This window comes from Gorilla gorilla, chromosome Y, assembly GCF_029281585.2.
Source record: "Gorilla gorilla gorilla isolate KB3781 chromosome Y, NHGRI_mGorGor1-v2.1_pri, whole genome shotgun sequence".
Taxonomy (NCBI): Eukaryota; Metazoa; Chordata; class Mammalia; order Primates; family Hominidae; genus Gorilla; species Gorilla gorilla.
In genome coordinates this window covers 31,395,253-31,422,367 of record NC_073248.2, presented here as the reverse complement: position 1 = coordinate 31,422,367, position 27,115 = coordinate 31,395,253, and the positions used below count along the sequence as shown (strand labels likewise).

The following is a 27,115-nucleotide window of genomic DNA, read 5'->3' as shown; positions in this document are numbered from 1 at the left end:
TTGGGGAATGTGCCATATACACTTGAAAGGAATGTGTACTCTGCTGTTGTTGGGTTAGTGTTCAGCATATGTCTAATTGTTTTATTGTTGAAATCCTCTATTTCGTTGTTAATTTTTTTTTTTTCTGGTTGGGTAGAAAGTGAGTTAGGGAAATTTTGTACTATTATTTTGTTGCTATCTATTTTTTCCTTTAATCTGTCAATATTGCTTTATATATTTTAGAGCTCTGCTTTTTGTTGCATATTTACAGTTTTTTACCTTCCTAATGAATTACCTTTTTATGATTGTGTCTTTCCCTGTCTCTTGTGGAATTTTTTTATTTAGTTTATTTTGTGTGATATTAATATAACAAACTCTGCTCTCATGTGGTTATTATACGCATGAAATATCCTTCTCCATTTTATCACTTTGAAGCTATGGTTATTCTTTGATCACATAGTCTACTGTAGGACTCCTATGAGTCTCTTATAGGGAAGGATAAGGTTGAACTTGCTTTTTTATCCTTGCAGCTCATGTATGTGTTTGATTGGAGAATCCATTTACGCTTAAAGTATTTACTGAAAGGAAAGTATTAACTATTGTCAGTTAGTTACTTTTGCCTTGTATTTCTTGTGGATTTTTGCTTATTTTCTCTTTTACTGCCTTTTGTGTTTTGTTTATTTTATTTTTTGGCAGCGATAAGTAGTTTGATTCTGTTTTCATTTTCATTGGTATATATTCTGTATTTTGTTTCTGGTTATAACTGCAATAGCATCTTGTGACCTGTAGAGAGTTACATAGTAAATTGATGTTGGACTATGCTTCGTCTCTCTCCTCCCTAAAAAAAAATGCACTCCACAGAAAGCTTGCATGTGCTTTTAGAGCAATTGGTTATTAATTCCTAAGTCATTCATACACCATCCTCACTTAAAGAAGCTTGTATACAAGGCAATCATTGAGGAAAAGGAAAGACATTGCCATTTTTTCAAGAATTTTCTGGAAGAAGAAGTTCAGATATTGGTGGCTTTCAGTAGGGGAGCCTTGAACATATTTTATAGGCTAAGAAAAGTGAATCCAGGAAGAAACTGAGAAAAATTGAGAGAAGATTAGAGCAAGGTTTTTTTCATAATTGGGACATATATGTGGGATCAGGAGCCCCCAGGTAAGGGACAAAAGGAACAGACATGAGCAAGTTTGAAGTAGTGTTGAGTGAAGTGGCTGGTTTCTTTCTTACTTGCAGGAAAAACTTATTAAGTCATTTTTATTAGCAGCAGAACTAAAATAGAAAATGGGAGGGAGGGAGTTTTTTTAGTTTGTTTGTTTTAAAACCTATTTCATATAAAACATTTTGAATGAGAATTTTTATGTAGCAAAAAACAATGAAAGAGAAGACTATATGATAAGATGACCATGTAGAGGTAGACTTGTGTGTGTGTATATACTTCACGTTTGGTTTTTGTCCATTTTCTTTTCAATCCTGCCCTTATGGAATAATATTAATTTGTAACTTGGTTTTCAATTTTATTTATTAAAGAACAATCTATGTCTGACTTAAATGTTTAGTTACCAGTCTTTAGTTTTTTTTGACGAATCTGGTCAGGAAAAACAGAATAGTATTGCATTGTTATAACGTTTTGTCTTGATTATTAATGAGATTGAAAGGGTATGTGTGTAGCAGTTTAATCATGGCAGACTTCCTATGTTAGAATCCCTTTTTCCACTAAGTACTGATTTGAGCAATTAACTTTTTTGTTTTGTTTGTTTGTTTTTGAGATGGAGTTTCGCTCTTGTTGCCCAGGTGGGAGTGCAATGGCGCAATCTCGGCTCAGCGCAACCTCTGCCTCCTGAGTTCAAGCAATTCTTCTTCTTCAGCCTCCCAAATAGCTGGATTACAGGCATGCGCCACCATGCCCAGCTAATTTTGTATTTTTAGTAGAGACAGGGTTTCTTCATGTTGGTCAGGCTGGTCATAAACTCCCAACATCTGGTGATCCGCCCGCCTCGGCCTCCCAAAGTGCTGGGATTACAGGTGTGAGCCACCACGCCTGGCCCAGCAATTTACTTTTTTTAACTCTCTGTTTCTACTTACCTGTGAAGGTGGTTAATAACAACTACTAAATGGATTTGTTGAGTGAAATTAAGCGTTTCACATAGTGCCTGACTTCTAAAAAGTGCTGTTCTTAAATTTGTTATACACATATGTATTGGTCATATGTGGTTTTTTGTTTATTTGATTTGTTTTACTTTAGTTTTTCATATACTGTGCCTTACTCTGTTTCTCTCTCTCTTTTTTTTCTTGGCAGTGTGTTTTGGACACATAGATATCACTGATTATTCTTTTCTACCTTGCTTTGATTTCAAGTTTTAATTTTTTTCTTTTTTTTTTTTTTGAGATGGAGTCTCACTCTGTCGCCCAGACTAGAATGCAGTTGCGTGTTCTCAGCACACTGCAAGCTCTGTCTCCCAGGTTCACACCATCCTCCTGCCTCAGCCTCCTGAGCAGCTGGGACAACAGGCGCCTGTCACCATGCCCAGCTAATTTTTTGTATTTTTAGTAGAGACAGGGTTTTACCGTGTTAGCCGAGATAGTCTCAATCTACTGACCTCGTGATCTGCCCGCCTCGGCCTTCCAAAGTGCTGGGATTACAGGCGTGGGCCACCGCAACCAGCCTCAAGTTTTAATTTTTATGGAAACAAACCTAGTTCTCAATCAGTGACACATCAGATTAAGCTTGGAGATTTTAAAGAAGTGCTGATTATTAGGTCTCAGATGTTTTGCTGTTTGGTCTAGGCTGGAACTTGGACCTTAGCAGTCTTCTAGAAGTACTTCAGGAAATGCTAATTTGCAATTTAGTATGAAAACCACTGGACTAATGAATATGGAATGTAAAGGATTTGGTGGCATTTTCCCATACTTCTATCAGATTGCAGTGAACCCTCACCATTAAATTTCTGTGTCCTCTAGTCCTGTTAAGATTCTTTGAATATACTGTTGATTCTCCTGAAGGAGTATTAAAAAGGACCTTGGGAAAAAAGACTTGTCAAAAGTGGAAACGTGAGCTCACTTGACAGATTTGATGGTTTTGGAGAAATATGGTATAATTTAAACCCTTTCCAAAGAAGAGTTACCCCAAAGTTTTAAATTTTATATTTAAATCAGTTTAAAAATTATCTTAAAAGCCGTTTATAATGCTCTGATACAATGATGTGTTGACTGTGCATTGTCTTGAATTCTTTGTAAAAATCTAATACTAGTTTCCTTATGTTTAGGTATTAAATTTTCACAGTATATATAAGGCAGCAATTGATAGGCCTTTCACAGATTCTTCTATAAGTTAAAAATGACAACCAAGAAGCTTACTTATTTTTCTGGAATGTTATATAATATATGGCATGTTTTCTGGCATAACTGCTTGTACAATAGTATGAATTTCTTAAGGGAAGTAAAACTGTAAATACACATTTAGCTTTTTATTTCTCTCATTTTTATAATCCTCTGTTATTAACTGTAAAGACTGGTGATTTTACTGTACATATTAAAATTGTAATAATTTCTTATTCATCTTTTTTTGTTGTTTTTTGGAGACAGACTTTTGTTCTTGTTGCCCAGGCAGGCTGGAGTGCAATGGCGCCATCTCGGCTCACTGCAAAATCTGCCTCCCAGGTACAAGCGATTCTCCTGTCTCAGCCTCCCAAGTAGCCTAGATTACTGGCATGCATCACCATGCCCAGCTGTATTTTATATTAGAGATGGGGTTTCACCACCGTTAGTCAGGCTAGTTGCAAACCCCTGATCTCAGGTGATCCACCTGCCTTGGCCTCTCAAAGTGCTGAGATTACAGGCATGCACCACCATGCCCAGACTCTTACTGGTCTTTTTAATATGTAAGCCAGTGGTACCTTTTTTCCTTTTAGGTTATGAAATGGTCTCTGCAAGATGTTCTGTCCTTGAATTGGAAATTTTTAAGGCTGATATATGCTGGTACTTCATCTTCTATATGTGGACTATAATTTCTTCCCTTAGGACAACTACATAAAGAGACAAAAAAAAAAAAAAAAAGAGCAAAGATCTGTGCTGTGTTAAGTATGACAGCCATCACTCGTGGCTCTCCAGTAGGAGGGAACGACAGCCAGGGCCAGGTTCTTGATGGCCAGTCTCAGCATCTCTTCCAACAGAACCAGGTAGGAGTAAGACTGTGTTGTTTTGAGTACTGTGAAATACAAAATTGTGAAACATGTCCTGAATGATTTGTAAAGTAATCATAAAATATGTGGTTATTTTAAGTTACACGTGAAAAAAGTGACTGTGGGCTGAGTGTGGTAGCTCATACTTGTAATCCCAGCATTTTCAGAGGCTGAAGAGAGAATTGCTTTAGCCCAGGACTTCAACAGCAGCTTGGGCAACATGGTGAAACCCTGTCTCCCATACAAAAATTAGCTGGGTGTGGTAGCACATGCAGATAGTCCCATCTACCTGGGAGGCTGACGCAAGAGCATCACCTGAGCCCGGGAGGTCAAGACTGCAGTGAGCTATGATCGAGGAGGCACTGCACTCCAGTCTGGGTGATAGAATGAGACCCTGTCTCAAAAAAAAAAAAAAAGAAAAGAAAAAAAATGACTCTGGCATTTAGTGAAAGGAAACCTTGATTACTGTACATGGTTGAGAATGTAGCCATGTGTTTTTCTGTATCTAAGGTCCCATGTGAATCTGAGGGCAAAAGTATTAAATTAGTCCCTGTAACCTTAGTTATAAGCACAGACTTCAGGCAGCTATTTATATTCAAACCCCACTTTATAAGATTATCTTATGACTCTAACTGCTATAATATCTAAGCCTCAGTTTTCATATCTATAAAACAAGGATAAGTGAAATAATATTTCTAAAAGGTTTAACATAGATTTAATATCAAGGTTCTGTGCTGACCTATTTGGAAATAATTAGTTCTTTTACTATGCTGTTAGATTTTTTTGGTAAGATACATGAAGCTTCTAATGTTAGTAATTTGCCTTTACTTTTTCTTGCCTTTTTTCCTAGGGTGATTCATTAATTGCATTGAGCTAATATTTTCAGGGTTTTGGCTTTTTAATTCCCATTTGTGTGTTTTTTCTTCCTTTTTCTAAGATTCATTCTTTTGCTTTCTTTAGGTTTTGTTTGCCGTTCATTTTCTAGTTCCTTGAAGTAGTATTTTGTTGATATTTGGATTTATGTTTATGATATATTGGTCTAGTTTTCATGCAATATATTTGGTTGTTGATGTGAGGGTAATGCTGACCTCATAGAATGGCCTAGAAAGAAGGTATTCCCTTTGCTTCCATCTGGTGGAAAAAAATGGTAGAGAATTGATACATTTGAGAGAATTTACCACTGAGCCTTTCTGGGCATTGTGCTTTCTGTTTCAGAAGATTGTCATTTATTGACTCTTTATTTAGAAAATATTGCCAATTCAAATGATCTGTTTCTTTTCTGAGTTTTGGCAGATTGTGTCTTTAAAGGAATTTCTGGTAGGTGTAGAGCTGTTCATAGTATTCCTTTATTATCCTTCAATGCAGCAGCCCCAACCCTTTTGGGACCAGCAACTGCTTTTGTGGAAGACAATTTTTCCATGGATGGGGGGATGTAGAATGGTTTTGGGATGAAACTGTTCCACCTGACAACATCAGGCATTAGTTAGATTCTCATAAGGAGCATGCACCCTAGATCCCTCATGGATCCAGTTTACAATAGGGTTCAGGCTCTTGTGACATTCTAATGTGTCTGCTGATGTGGCAGGAGTTGGGGCTCAGGTGCTAATGCTGGCTCGCCTGACACTCACCTTCTGCTATGCAGCCTGGTTCTTAACAGGACACGGACTGGTACAGTCTGTGACCTGAGGCTTGGGGATCCCTTAATGAGTATGGCATCTGTATTATAAGACCTTGTTTCAATTCTGTAATTAATAATTTGTGTCTTCTTTTTTCTTAGTCTGGCTAGAGGTTTATTGATGTTTTCAAAGAACCAGCATGTATGGTTTTGCTGATTTTTCTGTTAATTTCTTGTCATTTTCATTCCTGCTGTAGTTTTTTTCTGCTTACTTTGGAATTTGTACTTCTTGCTAGTTTTTTTTAATGGAAGCTTTGATTATTGATTTAAGAGTTTCTTTTTAATATATGCATTCAATGGTATAAATTTTTGTCTTAGTTGTGCTTTTGCTGTATTCCACAAATTTTAAGTTGAATTTTCACTTTGTACAAATTTTATTTTTATTTCTCTTGAGCTTTCTTTCCCTCTGTCTTTTATTTTTCTGTTTTAGACTGAGTCTTGCTGTGTCACCCAGGCTGCAGTGCAATGGCTTGATCTTGGCTCACTGAAACCGCTGCCTGCTGGGTTCAAGCAATTCTCCTCCCTCAGCCTCCTGAATAGCTGGGATCACAGGTGTGCGACACCACACCTAATTTTTGTATTTTTAGTAGAGATGGTGTTTCACCATGTTGGTCAGGCTGTTCTCGAACTCCTGACCCTTGTGATCCACCTGCCTCAGCCTCCCAAAGTGCTGGGATTACAGGCATGAGCCACTGTGACCAGCCCTTTCTCTTTCTTTCTAAATAACTCACGTTATTTAGAAGTGTGTTAGTAACCAAATATTTTAGGATTTTACAACTGTCCTTTAGTGAGTTCTGGTTTAATGCTATTGTGGCCTGAAAGCATGTGTTTTATTATTTTTATTTTAAATTTATTAAGGTGAGCTTTATGGCCACTGGGCGGGTTATCTTGGTGAATGTTCCCAGTGCACTTAGGAAGAAGGTATACTCACTGTTGTGGGGGAAATAATCTAGAGATATCAGTTAGATCCAGTTGATGGATGACGCTGTTTAGTTTTTTATGTTTCTACTGATATAGTCTGCTGAATCTGTCCATTTCTCATGGAAAAGTGTTGAACTCTCCAACTATCTTAATGGATCAATCTAGTCCTGCTTGCATTTATATCACTTTTTGCCTCACATATTTTGGGGCCATATTGTTAGGAGCATATACATTAAAGATATTTCCAGCTTTTTGAATTGACCACATATATAATGTTGTTTATTCCTGATAATTTTCCTTCACTGAAGTTCACTTTGTGAAGTTAGTATAGCTAATTTTCCTTTGTTTTGATTAGTATTAGCTTGGTATGTTTTTCTTCATTCCTTTAATTCTAATCTACATCTTTATATTTAAAGTGGGTTTCCTATGGACAGCATATAGTTGACTTTTGTTTTTTGATCTACTCTGATAATCTTTTAATAGGTATTTTTAGGCCATTGATATTGAAGATGATTATTGATATAGTTGTGTTAGTAACTACACTATTTGTTATTATTCTCCATTTGTTACCCTTATTGTTTGTTACTGTGTCCATTTTTTCTGCCTTTTGTGGTTGTAATTGAACATTCTATTTTTTTTCTTTTCTAAGCTTATTAATCATAGGCTCTTATTTTTTATTTTTAAATTTTTTAGTGATTGCCCTAGAATTTGCAATATGCATTTATACCAAATCCATAAGTCCACTTTCCAAAGTGGAGTACATGTACTATCATAACAAAATATCTGTAATTGTTTCCTCCTGTTCTTGTATCATTGCTGTCTTTCATTTCATTTTTACATAAGCTGTAATCATTGAATACATTGTTGTTAATGCTATTTTAATTTATTTTATTATTTTTTGAGACAGGCATCACTGTCAACCCAGGCTAGAATGCAGTAACATGATTTTAGCTTACAGTAGTGTTGAACTCCTGGGATCAAGTGTTGTTCCCACCTCAGCCTCCAAGGTAGCTAGGACTACAGGCATGCACCAACATATCTGGCTTTTTTTTTTTTTTTTTTAACTTTTGTAGAGGGTCTCACTATGTTTCCCAGGCTAGTCTCAAACTCCTGGACTCAAGCAACCCTCCCACTTGAGCCCTCCCAAGTCACTAGTATTACAGACAAAAGCCACTGTGCCCAGCTGCTAATTTTATTTTAAAGAAACCATTATGTCTTAGATCATTTAAGATAAAAAGAAGAGTTTTTATGTTACCTTCATGCATTCCTTACAGAATGCTTTTCTTTTGAAGATGTTTCTGTTGTATATCATTTTTCTACTCTCAGAAAAACTTGCAGAGCAGATACATTGACAACAAATTCTCTTAACTTTTGTCTGAGCAAGTTTCTATTTCTCCACTTTTTAAGTATACCTTTGCAGAATACAGAATTCTAGATTGGTAGTTGTTTCCTCTCAACACTTATAGATATTTTATTCCAGTCTCTTGCTTATATGATTTCTTAGACCAAACCCAGTGTAATTCTAATCATTGCTTTGCTTATAGGTAAGATGTTTGCCTGTAGCATGTTTCAAACTTTTTATTTTTCATTTTCTGCAATTTGAATGTATTTCTAGATGTACTCTTTTGTTTGTTTGTTTTTTTGGCATTTATCTAGCTTGGAATTCTCTGAGCTTCCTGAATCTCTTGTTTATTGTATGGCACTAATCTGGGGACATTTTTTAGTTATAATTGCTTCTTTTTTTTTTTTTTCGGAGACGGAGTCTCGCTCTGTCACCCAGGCTGGAGTGCAGTGGTGTGATCTCGGCTCACTGCAACCTCTACCTCCCAGGTTGAAGCGATTCTCCGGCCTCAGCCTCCTGAGTAGCTGGGATTACAGGCACGCGTCACCATGCCCAGCTAATTTTTGTATTTTTAGTAGAGACAGGGTTTCACCATGTTGGTCAGGCTGGTCTCGAATTCCTGACTTCATGATCCGCCCACCTCATCCTCCCAAAGTGCTGAGATTACAGCCATCGTGCCAGGCCTATTTTTTTTTTTTAATTTTCAGCCTATTTTTCTCTGCTTTTCAGTGGTCAAAGTCTAATTTTTTAATGAGTGCATCATTAAAATGCACAGGAATGAAGGCATTCTTCATTCCTGTTGCAGTGTTTTTGATCTATACTGTATTACCTTGATTCTTTTTTAAAATTTCTCTCTCTTTGCTTACATTAACTATCTTTTCATGTCATCTACTTTATTCATTAGAGCCCTTAGTGCATTAATGGTACTTATATTTCCATCTGATAAATCTTTTTATTTGGAGACAGGCTATCACTGTGTTTCCCAGGCTGGAGTGCGGTGGCGGCATCTTGGCTCACCACAGTCTCTCCCTCGTGTGCTGAAGCTATCCTCCCATGTCAGCCTCCCAAGTAGCTGAGACTACAGGCATGTGCTACCACGCCTGGCTGATTTTTGTGGTTTTTTTTTTTTTTTTTTTTTTGTAGAGATGGGGTTTTACCATGTTGCCCAGCCAAGTCTTGAACTCCTGGATTCAAGCTACCCACCTGCAATCGCCTCCCAAAGTGCTGGCATTACAGGCTTGAGTCACTGCGTCCAGCCTCCATCTGTTAAATCTAACATTCCTGTTACATCTGAGTATGAATTTGATGCTTGCTCTGTCTCTTCAAACAGTTTTTTTGTCTTTTAGTATGCATTGTAATTTTTTCTTGAGAGATGCACATAAAGTACTACGTAGAAAGGAGCTTTGGCAGATGGGCTCTAGTAATGTACTACTGGTAAGGTATTCGGGTAGGGGAAGCAATCTGTAATCTTATGATTAAGTCTCAATGTCGTAGTGAGCCTGTGGCCTTTGGGCTGTGGCTTAGATGGAACGTGATGGGTATAGGGAGCTGGAATTGGGGTTTTTAGTTCTACCACGTAGAATGCTGTAGCAGGCTAGAGTTGAGTATTTTTTTTCCTTTAGGTCTCTTAGGCATTAAAAAACCTCAGTAGTATAAACTAGTTTCTCTTGAGGGCTTTCTTTTAACAGAACGGAATGTCCTTATGTATTTCAAAATGGCTACTTTGCATCTTTCCCTCCGAGAAGCTCAAGGGACTTTTTTCTTATCTTTTCAGGGAAAGGTTAAAAAAAAATTGTTCATTCCCATAAAATTTGGCTTCTTAGTAGTTTTTTGTTTGTTTTTTTTTTTTTTGAGAGGGAGTCTTGCTGCGTTTCCCAGGCTGTGGTGCAGTGGTGCGATGTCGGCCCACTGCAACCACCGCCTCCCAGGTTCAAGCAATTCTCTGCCTCAGCTTCCTGAGTAGCTGGGAATACAAGCACCACCACCCCTAGCTTATTTTTGTATTTTTAGTAGAGATGGAGTTTTACCATCTTGGCCAGGCTGCTCTTGAACTCCTGACGTCATGATCCACCCACCTCAGCCTCCCAAAGTGTTGGGATTACACAAGTGAGCCACCACGCCCAGCCTCTTAGTGGTTTTTAACTTGCATTGCATACTTCTCACCATGAGCCTTCAATAATTCTTTAATTACAGTTTAGGTTATCATACCTTGGGACTGGTTGCCACAGAGGTTTAAGATCTACTCAAATTGTCTATTTCTTTATAACTTGTTCTTGGCGTAGATTGTATGCTTCTGGGAATTTGTCCTTTTATCCAGGTCATGCAGTTTGCTGAGATACAGTGGTTTATAGGATGCACTGATAATCCTTAACTTTTTTGTATAAAATCCATAGTAATGCCTCTTTTATTTTTAATATTAATTATTCGACTCTTCTCTTTTTCTTAGTCAATCTAGCTAAAGGTTTAGCAGCTCTTTATTTTTTTCAGGAACAGAATTTTGATTTCATTGGTTTTTCTTAGTTGTTTTTCTAGTCTCTATTTTGCTTACATCTGTGCTCGCTTTTGCTTTAATGTGTCACTTAACGAAGGCATATGTTCTGAGAAATGCATTGTCAGGTGATTTCACTGTCTTGCAAACATCATAGTGTGCTTATACAAACCTGGATGGTATAACCTACTATACATGTAGGCCAGTTATTGCCCTAGGCTACTAACCTGTTAGCATGAGTTGAATATGGTAGGCAATTGTAATACAATGGTAAGTTCTAAACAGAAAAAATTTAGTAAAAATGGACTATTACAATATTATGAGATGACCATTGTATATTTAGTTCATCTTGAATGAAATGTTTTGTGGAGCATGGATGTATTTTGTTATTCTTTTAGTTCTTTAAGGTGCAAATTTGGTTATTGATTTGAGATCTTTTTTTAAAGTACTTTATAAGGTTTCCTCAGCACTGGTTCTGCTCTATCCCATAAATTTGGTATTTTTTTCATTTTTATTTGCCTCACATATTATATAGTTTCTATAGGATTTCTCCTCTTTGATGGATGGACCATTTAAGATGTATTGTTTAAATTCTACTTATTTATGAATTTTTCAGTTTTTCCTCTGCTATTGCTTTCTTTTTCTATTTTTGAGGCGGAGTCTTGCTCTGCTGCCCAGGCTGGAGTGCAGTGGTGTGATCTCAGCTCACTGGAAGCTCCGCCTCCTGGGTTCACACCATTCTCCTGCCTTAGCCTCCCAAGTAGCTGGGACTACAGACTCATGCCACCACGCCCGGCTAATTTTGTTTTTGTATTTTTAGTAGACAACGGGGTATCACCGTGTTAGCCAGGATGGTCTTGATCTCCCGACCTCATGATCTGCCTGCCTCGGCCTCCCAAAGTGCTGGGATTACAGGCATGAGCCCCGCGCCCGGCCTCTTCTGCTATTGATTTCTACTTTAATTGTATCCTGATCTGAAAAGAAACTTTTTATGAGTTAAGTCTTCCTATATTTGTTAAGATTTGTTTTGTGGCATTACGTATCCTGATGCATGTTCCATGTGCCCTTGAAAAGAATGTGTATTCTGCTACCGTTGTGTATGTAGAGCAGGAATCCCCAGTCCCCAGGTCGGACCAGTACCACACTGTGGCCTGTTAGGAAGCAGTTCGTACAGCAGAAGGTGAGCATTAGGCTGGTGAGCGAGCATTACCATCTGAGCCCCAACTCCTATCAGATCAACGGCAGCATTAGATTCTCATAGGAGCATGAACCTTACTGTGAACTATGCATGCAAGGGATGTAGGTTGCATGCTCCTTATGAGAAATCTAGTATCTCATGATCACAGGTTTCATCCTGAACCCTCCCACCCCTCAACTGGCTCCATCCATGGAAAAATTATTAATTATTGTTGTTAATCTCTTACTGTGCCTGATTTATGAACTTTAACTTTATCATAGATATGTATGGATAGGCTTGACTGTGACTGTGGTGGGTCCATTTCCACAATGGTTTACTCACATGGCGGTTGGGTAGAGGCCTGTTTCTTAACCATGCGAATCCCCTCGTAGGGCTGCCTGAGTGACTTCAGACATGGCAGTTAACCTCTGCCAGAGAAATTGACCTAAAAGAGAGGGAAGAAAAAGCCATGATACCTTTCATGACCTAGACTCACAAATCACATTGTGATTTCCAAAGTATCCCTATCTGTACGTTCTAGGCCAGAAACACACCTAAGGGTTATGTTCATATGACATCATTAATCTGAAAGTTTACTTACATTATTATTACCTTTCCATTTTAGAGAATATAACTATTTTCTCACTGGCCAGAATGGGGTTGGTTAATTCAAGCTTAGAGACTGTTGAATCAGAGATAGGTAAGATTCAGTGGTCTTCTATTTTGTTCTTCCTTTTCAGTAGACCATAGTGGGGCTCTTCCCATTGTTCCAGTGAAACAATGCTGAAATGTTTCACTCTTTTCTTTGGAGGCCTCCATTAGGTTTTATTATTCCCAACTGTGGCACTTGAACATCCAGAGTATATCTTGATAGGAAATCAAACTTTCTGCTTCAAGCCTTGTAAATAATGTGTTAAAGTTATGCTGAAGCTCATCTTCCCACACTTTCTGTGAGTTTCTGTACTTTCTGTGATTTTCCACCTGCATCTGCAGTGGATTTTGAGCTAGTTTTAAGCCTGCTGCCCATGTCCACTGTAGGCAGAATTGTATTGGAATGAAATCATTAATCGCAGTTATCTTGTCTATATGTTTCTGGAGTATTCCCTTTTTCTTATCCAGGTAGCTTCTGCAGTTTTTTAAGCAAGTAATTAATTTTAGCCACTTCTCAGTTATAGGCAGTTGCAGTAATCTGTTGCTAAGTATCACATCTGACTTGGAAGTTGAAACCCACGTGCATGCGCTTTTTGTTTCTCTTGCTTTTTAAATTTCTATTTGTTTGGCTACAGACAGTAAACGTCACTTGGGATGCATAATATACAGGTATTGGGTTTGACAAATGAAAGACTGTAACCACCAGTATAATGAACATGTAAAATACAAAAATTTATTTGCACTGTCCCTGTATATTTAAGTCTTCCATTTTCAGTTCCTGGCAACTGCTGATCTGCTCTTCATTTGTATGTTTTGCCTTTTTCTTTTTCTTTTGTTTCCTTAACTAGAGATAGGGTCTCCCTATGTTGTCCAGGCTGGTCTCAAACTCCTGGGTTTAATCAGTCCTCCCATCTTCACCTCCCAAAGTGCTGGTATTACGGATGTGAGCTACCATACTGCATAGTTTGTCTTTTCTAAATCATGCTGACTTAATCTTTCGAGATTTTGCATTATGCATTTAGTATTCTTTCATATTGTTACATGCAACAAAAGTTTTTTACTGTCAATTGCTGGGTAGTATTTTATTGCATAAATGTACTAGTTTGTCCGTTTCCCTGTTGAAGGACAGTTGGGTGACTGAAAGACTGAAAAAGAAATAAATAACTATAATTTCACTTTCTGAGTACAGACTTGTAACCACCAGTATAATGGTTCTGAGTACAGAAACTGAAATTACAGTTTTAAAATCTTGCAATAAAGAAAACATAGGAAAGTTCTATTAAACATTTAAGAAATGAGGTCAATTCTATACAGTCCTCTTCCAGACATACTTTTCAATTTCATCTTCCTAAAACATAATTGGTATTTGTAAGGAAGAAATTTATGTGTTGCTTAAGTTAAATATTTTAATCTCTTTATGAGGTGTTAATTCTTGATGTTTTGAGGAATCCAGCCTCGTTGCCTTTTCTTGTCTCTCTCAAGGGAAACTGAGGGAGAAGAAAAGTAACAGCAATAGGAACCTGTAATCCCTAGTTAGGAATTTTTGTGTCTAAACTATTGGTTATTATTAAGGAATGAAGAGTTTTTTTGGAACAGATTGTGAATCTATAATTATAATCTATAATCTATAAAAATAAGTTTAAAAAAGCAGGTTTGTACAGAATTTATGTAGTATATAATCAAACTAAATTATTAGAACCTAAATTGATGAAGACACTGTAAACACAAAGGTGCATGTGAGGGTGAAGATAAGTGTTATCTTTGATAATGTAGTTTGGGAATATAGCCTTAAAAGGAATAGTTTATCTTGTTTAGTTAGTCATTTTACTTCAGTATACTATCCTTAAGGAGATAATTCATAAGGTTTATTATGAATGTATTTATTAACAGTAAACATGACAAAAACATATCCTCTAATTTTTACTTAGTCAACTCATGCAGTAATGTGTAGCCATTAAATTTGTTTTTTTTTTTTTTTTTTTTTGAGACATAGTCTCACTCTTTCACCCAGGCTGGAGTGCAGTGGCGCGATCTCGGCTCACTGCAAGCTCCGCCTACCGGGTTTAAGCCGTTCTCCCGCCTCAGCCTCCGAAATACTTGGGACTACAGGCGCCCGCCACCATACCCGTTTTTGATTTTGTAATTTTAGTAGAGACAGGGTTTCACCATGTTAGCTAGAATGGTCTCAATCTCCTGACCTCATGATCTGCCCGCCTCGTCCTCCCAAAGAGCTGAAATTACAGGTGTGAGCCACGACACCCGGCCGCCATTAGTTAATTTTTAAGATTCTTAATTGGCCGGGTGTGGTGGCTCACGCCTGTAATCCCAGCACTTTGGGAAGCGGAGGTGGGTGGATCACCTGAGGTCAAGAGTTCCAGACCAGCCTGAACAATACGGTGAAACCCCGTCTCTACTAAAAATACAAAAAATTAGCCGGGCGTGGTGGCGGGTGCCTGTAATCACAGCTACTCAGGAGGCTGAGGCAGGAGAATCGCTTGAACCCAGGAGGCAGAGGTTAGTTACAGTGAGCCGAGATTGCACCACTGCACTCCAGCCCGGGTGAGACAGAGTCAGACTCCATCCCCCACCCCAAAAAAGATTCTTAATCATGAGGGAAAATACTTCTGTATTAACCAAATTAAATTTTAAAAAGATAAACATTGTGACTCTAGTTTTATTAAATATTTGGGCATATATATGGACACTTAAAAATAGATATTTTTCCTTAATCTGTGGTTTAAATTTGGAATATTTAATTTTTAATTAAGACTTCATCACCTGATTCTTCCAATGAGAATTCCGTAGCAACTCCTCCTCCAGAGGAACAAGGGCAATGTGATTCCCCACCACAGCATGAAGATGAAGATCCTGCATTTCCACATACTGAGCTGGCAAAGCTGGATGACATGATCAACAGGTGCATTTGTTTGGATTTGTTTTATTAATGGATGCAGTAAACTAGAAAAGCAAAACTACTTCCAGCATTGCAACTAGTAGTAAATGAGAAAAAGAAAAGAGTAGATTGGAGTGTCTCAGGTCTTACTATTTTAATAGCCTGAACATTTTAGTCCTAGCTGAACACTTTGCAGCTCATTGTACTTAATGCAGGCATTTCTTATGGATTTTAAATATTGGAAGGTAATGACAATATGAATAGAGTTTCAGATTAATGATGCTTTATGAATGAACCCTTCCTGTGTTTCTAGCCTAGACAAATAGGTAGGTATTTTGTTTTGAATGTTTACAAATATTTCTCTTTGATAAGAACTTTATACCAGAGTTCTGGAGAACTTTTCTCAGTTGTGGAATGTCCATTTGCTACAGCAGAGACCTTATTGCAGAAGGTTGTATTGCTTCTTTCTCTGTTTTGTTTAGCGGTTGCTGATTTCTGTTAGAGTGTATTTTTCATAAGGACTAGAGAACTGAAGCAGTTAGTAAATCCTTAGTGGCAGAGAGAAAAGATTTTTTTTTTGTATATATAAAAGCAACAAAAAGGATAGAATCAGTTTACCTTTAATAGATTATATGTATTGAGGCATCTTTTTAAAAACAAAATGAGATATTTGGGAATTTTGCTGTTTCTTAGTACAGGGATTAAGGGACAGATGAAAGAAAGTTATTTCTGGGGAGTAGTGGGTTTGTCAGTAGACATAGTTGCAGAAAGCTGAACTTTTTACAAAAGTAAGGAATGTACCAGGTGAGTGTGTGGTGCCCTTTGCATCACTTTTTAATGTAGGAGTGTACTTAAGATGGCATAGTGGCTTTCTGTATTGCCTTTTGATATGGGAATGTACGTATGACAGTAGGTTTAGAGGCCCACACCCGAGACATGATCTTTAGGAAAAGGTGAGATAAATGTTTTGTTGAGATCTCCTAATTTCTTTTGTCTTTGTGAAGAGGAGTAAAACAAAACACTTGCCACAGTGTGTCCTTCCACTAATAAATATGAGCCCCCAAAGACCGTTTTCCTACTAATAAAAGGTATACATTTAATTGATAATTGAATAGGTTAGTTTTAGTATTCTATGGAAGCTATTAAAAGAATTCCCTGCCATTGCTATATCTCATTTGACAGTGCCTAAAAAAATTCAGTATGTAGACACAATAGATGTCTCTTAATTTTCCAATGTAGATAATTTGCCTACTTCTTTTTAAAAGTCTATATGGTGAATATAATATAGTCAGAGTTTCTCACTTTTTCATAGTAACAGTAACTACGGTAGGTAACTTATTTATAGTGTTTCATTACTATGAAACCAGTAAAGCCTCTTTTTGTTTTATAATAATCCTTAGGCCTCGATGGGTGGTTCCTGTTTTGCCAAAAGGGGAATTAGAAGTGCTTTTAGAAGCTGCTATTGATCTTAGTGTAAAAGGTGAGTGTGGATGTACATTTTCTATAATATGTGCTCCTATATATACTTACACCTTGTTCTTAAAGGCTTTTCATCCCTCTGTTATAAAGGTACTGTTTATTCCTAGTTTATAATATGTCACAAACCTTCCTGGTAAGGATTATTTTACATATATACATGCATATTATATATACTTATTACACACACACACACATATATATATACACACACACAGACACATATACATACTTCCCTATAGTAAAGGTTCATAGAAATCTTTAGATAGCCTTTAGGGATACCTGGAGCCATTTAAGTATTATGTATAATTTTATGTGTACAACCATATTTCTAAGGTGAGAATATATATTTTTTAAATTTTTAAAAAGATTGTTATCCAGCAGTTAGAAAATATTTTCCAGAATATGACGAGGGGCTATAGCTCAGGGTTAGAGCATCAGACTGCGGACCAAGAAAATATTTTCCAGAATATGATAGTTCTAAAGTCTGCTATATGAAGTAATGTGCATTAAAGCATATTTTACAGTTTACAAAGTGCTGCATAGAGGGTTTATTGTATGACATCATATATATTTGGTGACCTTTTTACACTTAAGTCACATGTGATTGAGAAATATGTTAATTTGTGATTGAGAAGTATGTTAATTTGTAAATAATTTTGCCAATTATTTTTATTTATTTTATTTTATTTTTTTTGAGATAGAGTCTTACTTTGTCACCCAGGCTGGAGTCAGTGGCGTGATATCAGCTCACTGCAACCTCCACCTCCTAGGTTCAAGTGATTCTCTAGCCTCAGCCCCCCAAGTACCTGGGATTACAGCAATGAGCCACCACACCCGGCCAGCCCCATCTATTTGTTTTTTATGTGGAACTCACTATTTCACTAATATTGAGTGTATATGTTTAGTAAACTGTCTAGCTTACATATTTAGCTTTTTTTTTCTTCTTAACACAGAGTTGAAGGGTTTTTCTCAAAAAGAAAAACGTCTTAAAAGATGAAGCCTTAATATATAAAAAAAAAAACAACCTATGAAGAAAATTTGATATTTTTACTCTCAGCCACAAGTACAAGCTTTGGGTTTGAATGAAGCATTTTGGATGATTTTGTTGTAATAGTAGGTGCAATAAAATTCGTGGATGAGCCATTTTTGTAATATTTTGTATTTTTTTATTTTTATTTTATTTTATTATATTTTATTTATTTATTTTTTTTATTTTTTTTGAGACAGAGTTTCGCTCTGTCTCCCAGGCTGGAGTGCAGTAGGGCGATCTTGGCTCACTGCAAGCTTCGCCTCCTGGTTCATGCCATTCTCCTGCCTCAGCCTCCCGGTAGCTGGGACTACAGGCGCCCACCACCGTGCCTGGCTAATTTTTTGTATTTTTAGTAGAGACCGGGTTTCACAGTGTTAGCCAGGATGGTCTTTATCTCCTGACCTCGTGATCCGCCCGCCTCAGCCTCCCAAAGTGCTGGGATTACAGGTGTGAGCCAGTGCCCCTGGTGAATACTGTATATTTTTTTAAGGACTTGAAAGCTGTAAGAAGGGTCAGAAGTATTTAATTTTTGTGTCATTCATTAGGAACTTAACTGTCAGTGTTGTTAGACAAATTTTTAATTCCTTTGGTATCCTGTAAAGTGTTTCTGTTGCCGAGTCTGACTCTGTGGTGGTATTGATAATTTCATTTAACTAATAACTATCCTACTGTCATTTAACGACTGTTATGTTGTTTTATTGATCTTACCAATATGTGATCTAGTGACCTCTGAAAATATTTTACCAGATTCAAAATATTTCTCCTCATTTAAATTTCTTTGGTTAATTGCATATTTATTAATTGAGCAAATGTCAAGGACTTCTGTACTAGGTATGTTCTAGGGTCTAACACTACAAAATGAACAAAAACTGGAAATGGTATTTCATTTCATAGCATTGATACTCAGTGGATGTATGTCATTTGCAGGGACTTTTCCTCTGTTATTCTGAGATCGTGATTACTGTAAGATAAAACTAGTTTAAATGATAGAGTAGTATGTATATAATTCAAATCAAAATATATCTCCTTGTACATATTTAATATGTTTTGAGTTGCTTTAAGAGTTACAGGTTTTCTGGCTGGGTGCAGTGATCCTGTAATCCCTGTAATCCCAGCACCGTGGGAGGCCGAGGCGGGAAGATCACCTGAGGTCAGGTGTTTGAGACCAGCCTGGCCAATATGGCAAAACCCTGTCTGTACAAAAACTACAAAAAGTAGCCAGGCGTGGTGATGCATGCCTATAATCCCAGCTACTTGAAGGCTGAGGCAGGATAATTTTTTAAACCTGGGAAGTGGAGATTGCAGTGAGCCGAGGCTGTGCCACTGTACTTCAGTCTGGGAAATAGAGCAAGACTCTTCAAAAGAAAACACTTGTAAGTTTTATTTTTTGATAGAGGCACATGGATCTTGCTTTTCTTAAATCAGGTAAAGGTAAAAAGAAAAAAGAAACTTAGGATTTGCCTCTTAAATTTGATGATAAATGGGCAGTTTACCGGGAAAAATCATATTTTTTAATTGTCACTTTTTAATTTTCACAGATTTTTTACTGTATTTCAGTAATTAAAATTCTGTGAAATGGTTCCATTCCCTGTCTACTAGTGAACGTTCTTTTTCTGATGTCATATTTTCAAGCTGTTTCAATTAGTTACATTACTTGATTTGATGTAGTTTATACAACTGTTTCTAAAATTTACTGAATATTATATTTCATTCCTTTTTCTGAAATCCCATGTTTTTTCCCCTTTTTAACATCTTATAATGTCATGTCTCATTTCAAAAGCCACAACACTATTTGTGAATTGGAGACCATAATAGTTTCTAGCAATTTACTATGTTTAATCATAATTGGCCAAATAATTTTTTTTAAACATTCTTTGTTTGGCTCATTTTTTAGGCCTTGATGTTAAAAGTGAAGCATGCCAACGTTTTTTTCGAGATGGACTAACAATATCTTTCACTAAAATTCTTATGGATGAGGCCGTGAGTGGCTGGAAGTTTGAAATTCATGTGAGTCCTTTGTTTTTGAAAAATACTTCTGTGCGTAACGTATTAACATATCAAGTCTGCTGATATATACTGCATAATTGAAGGTTAGTATGGTCTTTAAGAATGAGCTTGCGGTTTTGATTTAGTAAACCTTTGTTTAACCTGTCCCCTGAAATTTCAACGACCTTGTAACCTTACACATAATACAGTGTATTTCATCAAATGCAAGATAGTATTGATTGGAAGAGGCACTACTATTTTGTACCACTTGAGGTCAAAAATATTTAAGCAGACTCTCAATGTAGCTGGGATAACAAAGGATATAATTTCAGTGCAAATGTAAATGGTAAAGAAACTCACTATGCGCAAATGTAAAGCAAAGAAACTATTTTCCAGAGTATAATAGTTCTAAAGTCAGTTATGTAATGTGCAGAGAATGAAAGAAAGAAGATTGGTAGAGAAAGAAGACCTCCTGTCTTGGAAATTTAGATCAGAAACCAGTACTCACACAATTTTGTGATACAAATTCATACTTAGAGTTTTGATGCCAAAAAAGTCAAATAGAATTTAATACATTCTCAGATTAGCAGTATCTTCAAGTGATAGGTAAAAGGAAACACAAGTAATCTCAGGTAATATTGCAAATTTAGTACCTAGGTATATATTAAAGTCTGCCAAGTATCTTGATTCTATTATAAGATACCTTCATATTTCAGAGATTTTAAAAATGACAAAATAAAGTATCTTTACTGAATTACTGTACATACTTCAGGCCTCTGGTTCTTTTTTAGAAAATGCAGTTAACCAAAAGTTATGTATCAAATATATACTTTTTGATGACCTCAACCTAAAAAATACAACTTAGACATTTTCCACAAATGACGATGGCATGCATATGCCAGCAGCTCTGAATTGACCTATAACTTTTTTGTAGGGGTGGAAATTGAAATTTTGAAAATATATGACTTTTGAGTTGAGATGTTGATAACAAAACTTTAAATGTTTCCTCTAAAGTACAAATTCCAGAGAGAAAAGTGGCAATTTGTGTGTCCTGTGGACATAAAGCAGAAATAGACAAACAGTGGTACCTACTTTATTTGTTACGTTTCTCAAATGGCTTTTGAAATTAAGTGCAAATTTATGAAATAAATATTAATTTATCTTTACCAATGTATTACTTTGATCACAATATTAGTGAAATTATGCAGAATTAAGATGACCAGTGCAGAAAAATTGAAAGAGATTATTAATAAAAATTAAATGTGTTTGAAATTGCAATGTGTTTTTATTATAAACTGTATTATATCCTATCCATGTAACAGAGATGTATTATTAACAATACTCATCGCCTAGTGGAGCTTTGTGTGGCCAAGTTGTCCCAAGATTGGTTTCCACTTCTAGAACTTCTCGCCATGGCCTTAAATCCTCACTGCAAATTTCATATCTACAATGGTACACGTCCGTGTGAATTAATTTCCTCAAATGCTCAGTTGCCTGAAGATGAATTATTTGCTCGTTCTTCAGATCCTCGATCACCAAAAGTGTGTTGGTTTGTTATTTTCAAGATTAAATATTAATTTTTTTGTTTGCATTTGCCACAGACCATTAGTGATGTGAACCTGTCTTTAAATAATGATCAAGTCAATACATAATCTTGTTTTATGTGGGTTTCTGTTTAAAGACCTATTATTTAATATGTATAACCTTGAACTCATGGTCAGTAACCATATAACTCATGCCTGAACAGGGTTTATTATGTATTGATTGGTTGAATATGCTCCTTGGAGCATAGCGTTGTGTTTCTGTGAGGAGAAGTCAGTATTTGCTAATTCATTGTTCACAGCTACTTTAGAGACTGTAATTACTGCAAATAAGCATGGGCTGTTCTTTGTTTGTACTGTGTGTATATATTTATTAAAACAGCAGAATGCTTACATATATTTACAGACTGTATAAACTCAGTGAGATTTTAAAATTGTACCATTTTGCTTTCATGACATACCATTAGGCGTTTCTTGTAATGCCTAATTTTCTTAGGAGAAGATGGTTCAGTGTTCAACAGCTAAATCTTGGATCATGTAAGTAATCTTTGTAATTGTACCTCAAAGGAAGTTAGATCTGCTTTATACTTGCCAGAATTAACAATTTTTCTCAAGGAAGCGGGATAGAAGACAACAAAATCTAATTATACATCAAAAAGCCAGAAAAGAAAAAAACAGCCAAAACCACTGCACTAGCAGTCAAGGCTATGGAAAAGTCACCCAGTTTTGTATATTTTCACTTTAATGTGTCAGTATCTTTAATATTACCATAGTGGCTATTTCATATCTCAAAGTCACTTTGATCATATGAAATTCAATTAATATTTAGCGCACGAAAAAAACTTAACCAGCAACAGAAAAAGAAAATAGAACGTGGCTTTAGCAAGTATACTGCATATGCACATGTGCATGTGCTCACACACACACACACAAACACACAAACTCGCAGAATCCAAAAAGATAAAATGATACAGAATTCCTTTAAATAGTATAAAATTTTTGTGAACAGACATAATTTACTTTTTTCTTTCCCATTGGTTCAAATTGGATAAATCCTGTTACTGCTTTTTCTTGTGTTACTTCCACAGGTAGGAGGACTTAATTAGTGTACTGAATAGAAATAGTGAAAGGAGGCATTCTTGATTGTTCCTGATCTTAGATAAACAGCTTTCAGTCTTTCATCATAGAATATGATGTTAACCAAGAGCTTTTTACATAAAGTCTTTATTATGTTAATGTCAATTATGTCTGTTCCTCGTTTGTTTAGTGGTTTTATCATTGTGGTGTTAAATTTTGTCAAAGCTTTTTCGGCATTGATGGCCATGATCATGTGATTTTTTTCCTTTCATTCTCTTCAGATTGTGTGTCATATTGATCAATATTTGTATGTTGAAGTGTCTTTCATTCCAGGAAAAAAATAACTTGGTCATGTATATAATCTCTTTAATATGTTTTAAATTTTGTTGCTATTATAGCATTGCAGAATTTTGCATCAATATTTATAAGGGAGATTAGTGTGTAGGGTTTTTTTTTGTAATTTCTTTGTCTTGTTTTGATGTTCAGGGTAATGCTGTCTTCATAGATGAGTTTGGATATGTTCTTTCCTCCTCAGTTTTTTGGAAGAGTGTGAGGATGATTGGTCTTAATTCTTCAAGTATTTGGTAGAATTCCCCCATTGAAGTGATTGGGTTTTGTTTGGGCTTTTCTTTATGGGGGTATTTTTGATTGCTGATTCTGTCTGATTAGTTATGGGCCTATTCAGATTTTCTATTTCTTCATCGTTGCGTCTTGGGTAGATTGTATATTTCTATAAAGTTGTCCTCCTATCTAGGTTATCCAGTTTTTTAGGATGCAGTGGTTCTTAGTACTCTCAGATGGTTTTTTATTTCTATAATATACATAGTAATGTCTCCTCTTTTGTTTCTGCTATTAGTTATTTGAGTCTTCTCTCTTTTTCTTAGTCAAACTGGCTAGAGGTCTGACAATTTCTTTATTTTTTCAAGAACCAAATTTTGGTTTTGTTGTTTTTCTGCTCTGTTTGCTAATCTCTTGCATTTATATTCTTCTGCTATCTTTGGGTTTATTTCGTTACCCTTTTTGTAGTTATTTTTTGTTTGTTTGTTTTTGTTTTTGAGACAGAGTCTTGCTCTGTCGCCCAAGCTGGAGTGCAGCGGCATGATCTCAGCTCACTGCAACCTCTGCCTCCCGTCCTGTGCCTTCAGCCTCCATAGCTGCTGGGGTTAGCAGGTGCTCACCACAATACCCGGCTGATTTATGTATTTTTAGTAGAAAAGAGGTTTCACCATGGTGGTCAGGCTGGTCTCAAACTCCTGACCTCAGGTGATCCGCCCACCTCAGCCTCCCAAAGTGCTGGGATTACAGGCGTGGGCCATTGCTCCCAGCTTCTTTTTGTAGTTCTTTAAGGTATAAATTTTCGGTTGTTGATTGGAGATCTTTTTTAAAAAATCCTCTGTACTGTGAAGTTCTCTCTTCGCACAGCTTTTGCCGCATCTCATAAGTTTGATATGTTTTCATTTTTATTTGCCTCAAATATTATACTTTCTGTTGGAGTTCTCCTCCTTGATCGATGGGTCGTTTAAGATGTGTTGTTTAATTTCTACTTATTTATGGATTTTTCAGTTTTTATTTTATTTTATTTTTTGAGATGGAGTTTCGCTTTTTCACCCCGGCTAGAGTGCAGTGGTGTGATCTCGGCTCACCGCAACCTCCACCTCCTGGGTTCAAGCAATTCTCATGCCTCAGCCTCTGGAGTAGCTAGGATTACAGGTGTGTGGCACCACGCCCAGCTAATTTTTTCTATTTTTAGTAGAGATGGGGTTTGACCATGTTGGCCAGGCTGGTCTTGAACTCCTGACCTCAAGTGATCCACCTGCCTTGGCCTCCCAATGCACCTGGCTGATTTTTCAGTTTTTCTTCTGCTGTTGATTCCTAGTTTCCTTGCATCCTGATCTGGAAAGATAGTTTGTATGAGCTCAGTCTTAAATATGTTAAGATTTGTTTTGTTTGTTACGTAATGTATCCTGATGGACGTTCTAAGTGCACTTGACGAGAATGTTTATTCTGCTACTTTTGTGTGGAGTGTTCCATAAATGTTTATTAGGTCAACTTGTTCTCTAGTGTTGTGCAAGGCCTTTTTTTCCTTATTTTTTTTGGAGACAGGGCTTTGCTTTGTCACCCAGGCTGGAGTATAGTGGTGCAATCTCAGCTCACTGCAATCTCTACCTCCCAGGCTCCAGCTGTTCTCCTGCTGTGTAGCTGGGATTACAGGCACCCGCCACCATGCTTGGCTCAGTTTTGTATCTTTGGTGGAGACAGAGCTTCACCGTGTTGGCCAGTCTGGTCTTGAACTTCTGATGTCAAGTGATCCTCCCACCTCAGCTTGTTGACATTCTGTCTGATTGTTTACTGATTATTGGAAATATGGTATTGAAGTGTCTGACTAATTTTGTATAACTGTTTCTCTCTAGGTCTCTTAATGTTTGCTTCACACAGTCAGCAGTTCTGAAGTTTGGTGTATGCATATTTATAATTACAGTGAATTCACCCTTTTATGATCATATAACATCCTTTTTTGCCTCTTGTGAGAGGATGCTACCTAAAATTTATTTTGCTTCATATTAGCAAAACATGTTCTCTTTTAGTTACTGTTTGTGTGGATTTTTTTTTTTTTTTTTTTTTTTTTTTTTTTGAGACAGAGTCGCTCTGTTGCACAGGCTGGAGTGCAGTGGTGCAATCTTGGCTCACTGCAAACTCTGCTTCCCAGGTTCAAGTGATTCTCATGTCTCGGCCTCCCAAGTAGCTGGGAGTGTGCACCAACATGTATGTACCACCATGCCCTGCTAATTTTTGTATTTTTAGTAGAGACGGGCTTTTGTCATGTTGGCCAGGCTGGTCTCAAACTCTTGACCTCAGGTAATCTACCCACGTCGGCCTCCCAGATGTTTTGTATTCTTAGCTTTCAAGTTGTGTGCATCCTTATATTTAAGTGAGTCTTTTGTAGACAGTGTATCTTGGATTCTGTTTTTGTTTTTTAAATCTATTCTGCCAATCTGTATCATTTGGTTGGGAAGTTGAATCTACTTTATATTCAGAGTAATTAGTGATAAAGAGGATTTACCACTGCCATTTTGTTGTTTTCTGATGTCTTACAGCTTTTTTTCTGTATAATTTTCTTACCTACTGACTTTATTTTCATAATTTCAATTCTTCAGATTGTCTTTTATGGACATGTTGTGATTCTTCTCATTTCCTTTTAGGCATGTTCCATAAACATGTTTTTCCTGGTTACCATGGAGATTACATAGGGGCATACCTTGGAGATAGTATTGCAGGTTGAGTTCCAGACCACTGCAATAAAGCAATTACCACATTGAAGGGAGTTAGTTTTAGTTGCACAAGTTTTTTGTTTCTCAGTGTATATATAATTTTCACTATTCTTAGTCTGTTAAGTATGTGGTAACATTACGTCTTTAAAAAATGTACTCACCTTAATTTTAAAATGCTTCATTGCTAAAAAATGTGACATTTTACAAATTTCACTTCTTAAAAAAAATAGTATCTGCAAAATTCAGTAAAGCAAAGCGTAATAAAATGAAGTATGCCTGTATATTATTATAATAGCTGTAATAGTCTATTTTAAACCCATACCAACTTGATTTCAGTTGCATACATAATGTCCTTTACACCTCACCTGCTCCAATTTATGTTATTGATATCACAAATGATATCTTTTTATATGTAATACAGACATAAGTTTTTTAATTCTTTGGCCTCTCAAATTCTGTAAGAGAATAAAAAGTGGAGTTATTAGACAATTACAGTAATACTGAGTTTTACAAATGTTTGTGTGCTTTTCTTTACCACAGATTTGGTCTTTTTTTTTTAATACATTGAATTATCACCTAGGGCCCTTGTATTTCAACTTGCACTCCATTTAGCATTTTTGTAGTCTAGTGGTAATAGACTCTAGCAGCTTTTGTTTGTCTAGAAATGTCTTAATTTCAAGGACTGTTTTGCCAAGTACCAAATTATTATTTGATAGTATTTTCCTCTCAGTACTTCCTAATGAGCATTCAGCTGTTAGCTATTTTTGAGGGTTTTGTTGTTATTGCTGTTGTTTTGTTTTCATTATGTGAGGAGTTACTTTTCTTACTAATTTCTAGATTCTTTCTTTTTATAACTTTTTTTGTGGTGGTCTTTGGGGGTGTGCCTTCCCTAGAGGTACTGAGCCTTTTCTATTTGTATATATCCATGTCTTTCCTCAAATATGGCACAGTTTTGGCCACTATTTTGGCCACTATTTCTGCATGTAAGATCTCTGTTTCTTTATCTTCTGCTTCTTGGACGTTCATAATGTTTGCATTTTTCCAAGTGGTGGTATTCCCTAAGTCTCTCAGGCTATTCACTTTTGACTTCTTTTTTTCTCCACTTACTCTGATTTTAAATGACCTTTTCTCAAGTCCTGATTGTCAGTCCTCCCTATTGATGTCTCCTGTTGAGCCCATCTTGTGAATTTTTGAATTCAGTTTCCGTATTTTCATCTGCAGAATTTACGTTTGGTTTTTTTGTTTGTTTGAGACAGAGTTTTGCTCTTGTTGCCCAGGCTGGAGTGCAATGGCGCGATCTCGGCTTACCACAACCTCCATCTCCTGGGTTTAAGTGATTCCCCTGCCTCAGGATTCCACGTAGCTGGGACTACAGACGCGCACAACCATGCCTCACTAATTTTTTGTATGTTTAGTAGAGAT

General features: G+C 36.5%; 1 protein-coding gene across 10 annotated transcripts in view; it reads left to right on the top strand.

Annotated features, from left to right (window-relative positions):
- The window catches only part of USP9Y (ubiquitin specific peptidase 9 Y-linked), a 204,442-nt gene that overhangs the window by 42,940 nt on the left and 134,387 nt on the right, over positions 1 to 27,115 (top strand). For 8 of the 10 annotated variants that reach the window (XM_055377205.2, XM_063703406.1, XM_063703411.1 and 5 more), the window contains 5 exons: positions 4,004 to 4,161; positions 15,187 to 15,335; positions 16,712 to 16,791; positions 19,715 to 19,827; positions 21,129 to 21,347. In XM_055377205.2, coding sequence (XP_055233180.1) covers positions 4,066 to 4,161; positions 15,187 to 15,335; positions 16,712 to 16,791; positions 19,715 to 19,827; positions 21,129 to 21,347 — 657 coding nt within the window. In that variant the 5' untranslated portion in view covers positions 4,004 to 4,065. The remainder of the gene's footprint in view (positions 1 to 4,003; positions 4,162 to 15,186; positions 15,336 to 16,711; positions 16,792 to 19,714; positions 19,828 to 21,128; positions 21,348 to 27,115) is intronic. The other 2 variants (XM_055377209.2, XM_063703409.1) reach the window with 1 other exon arrangement.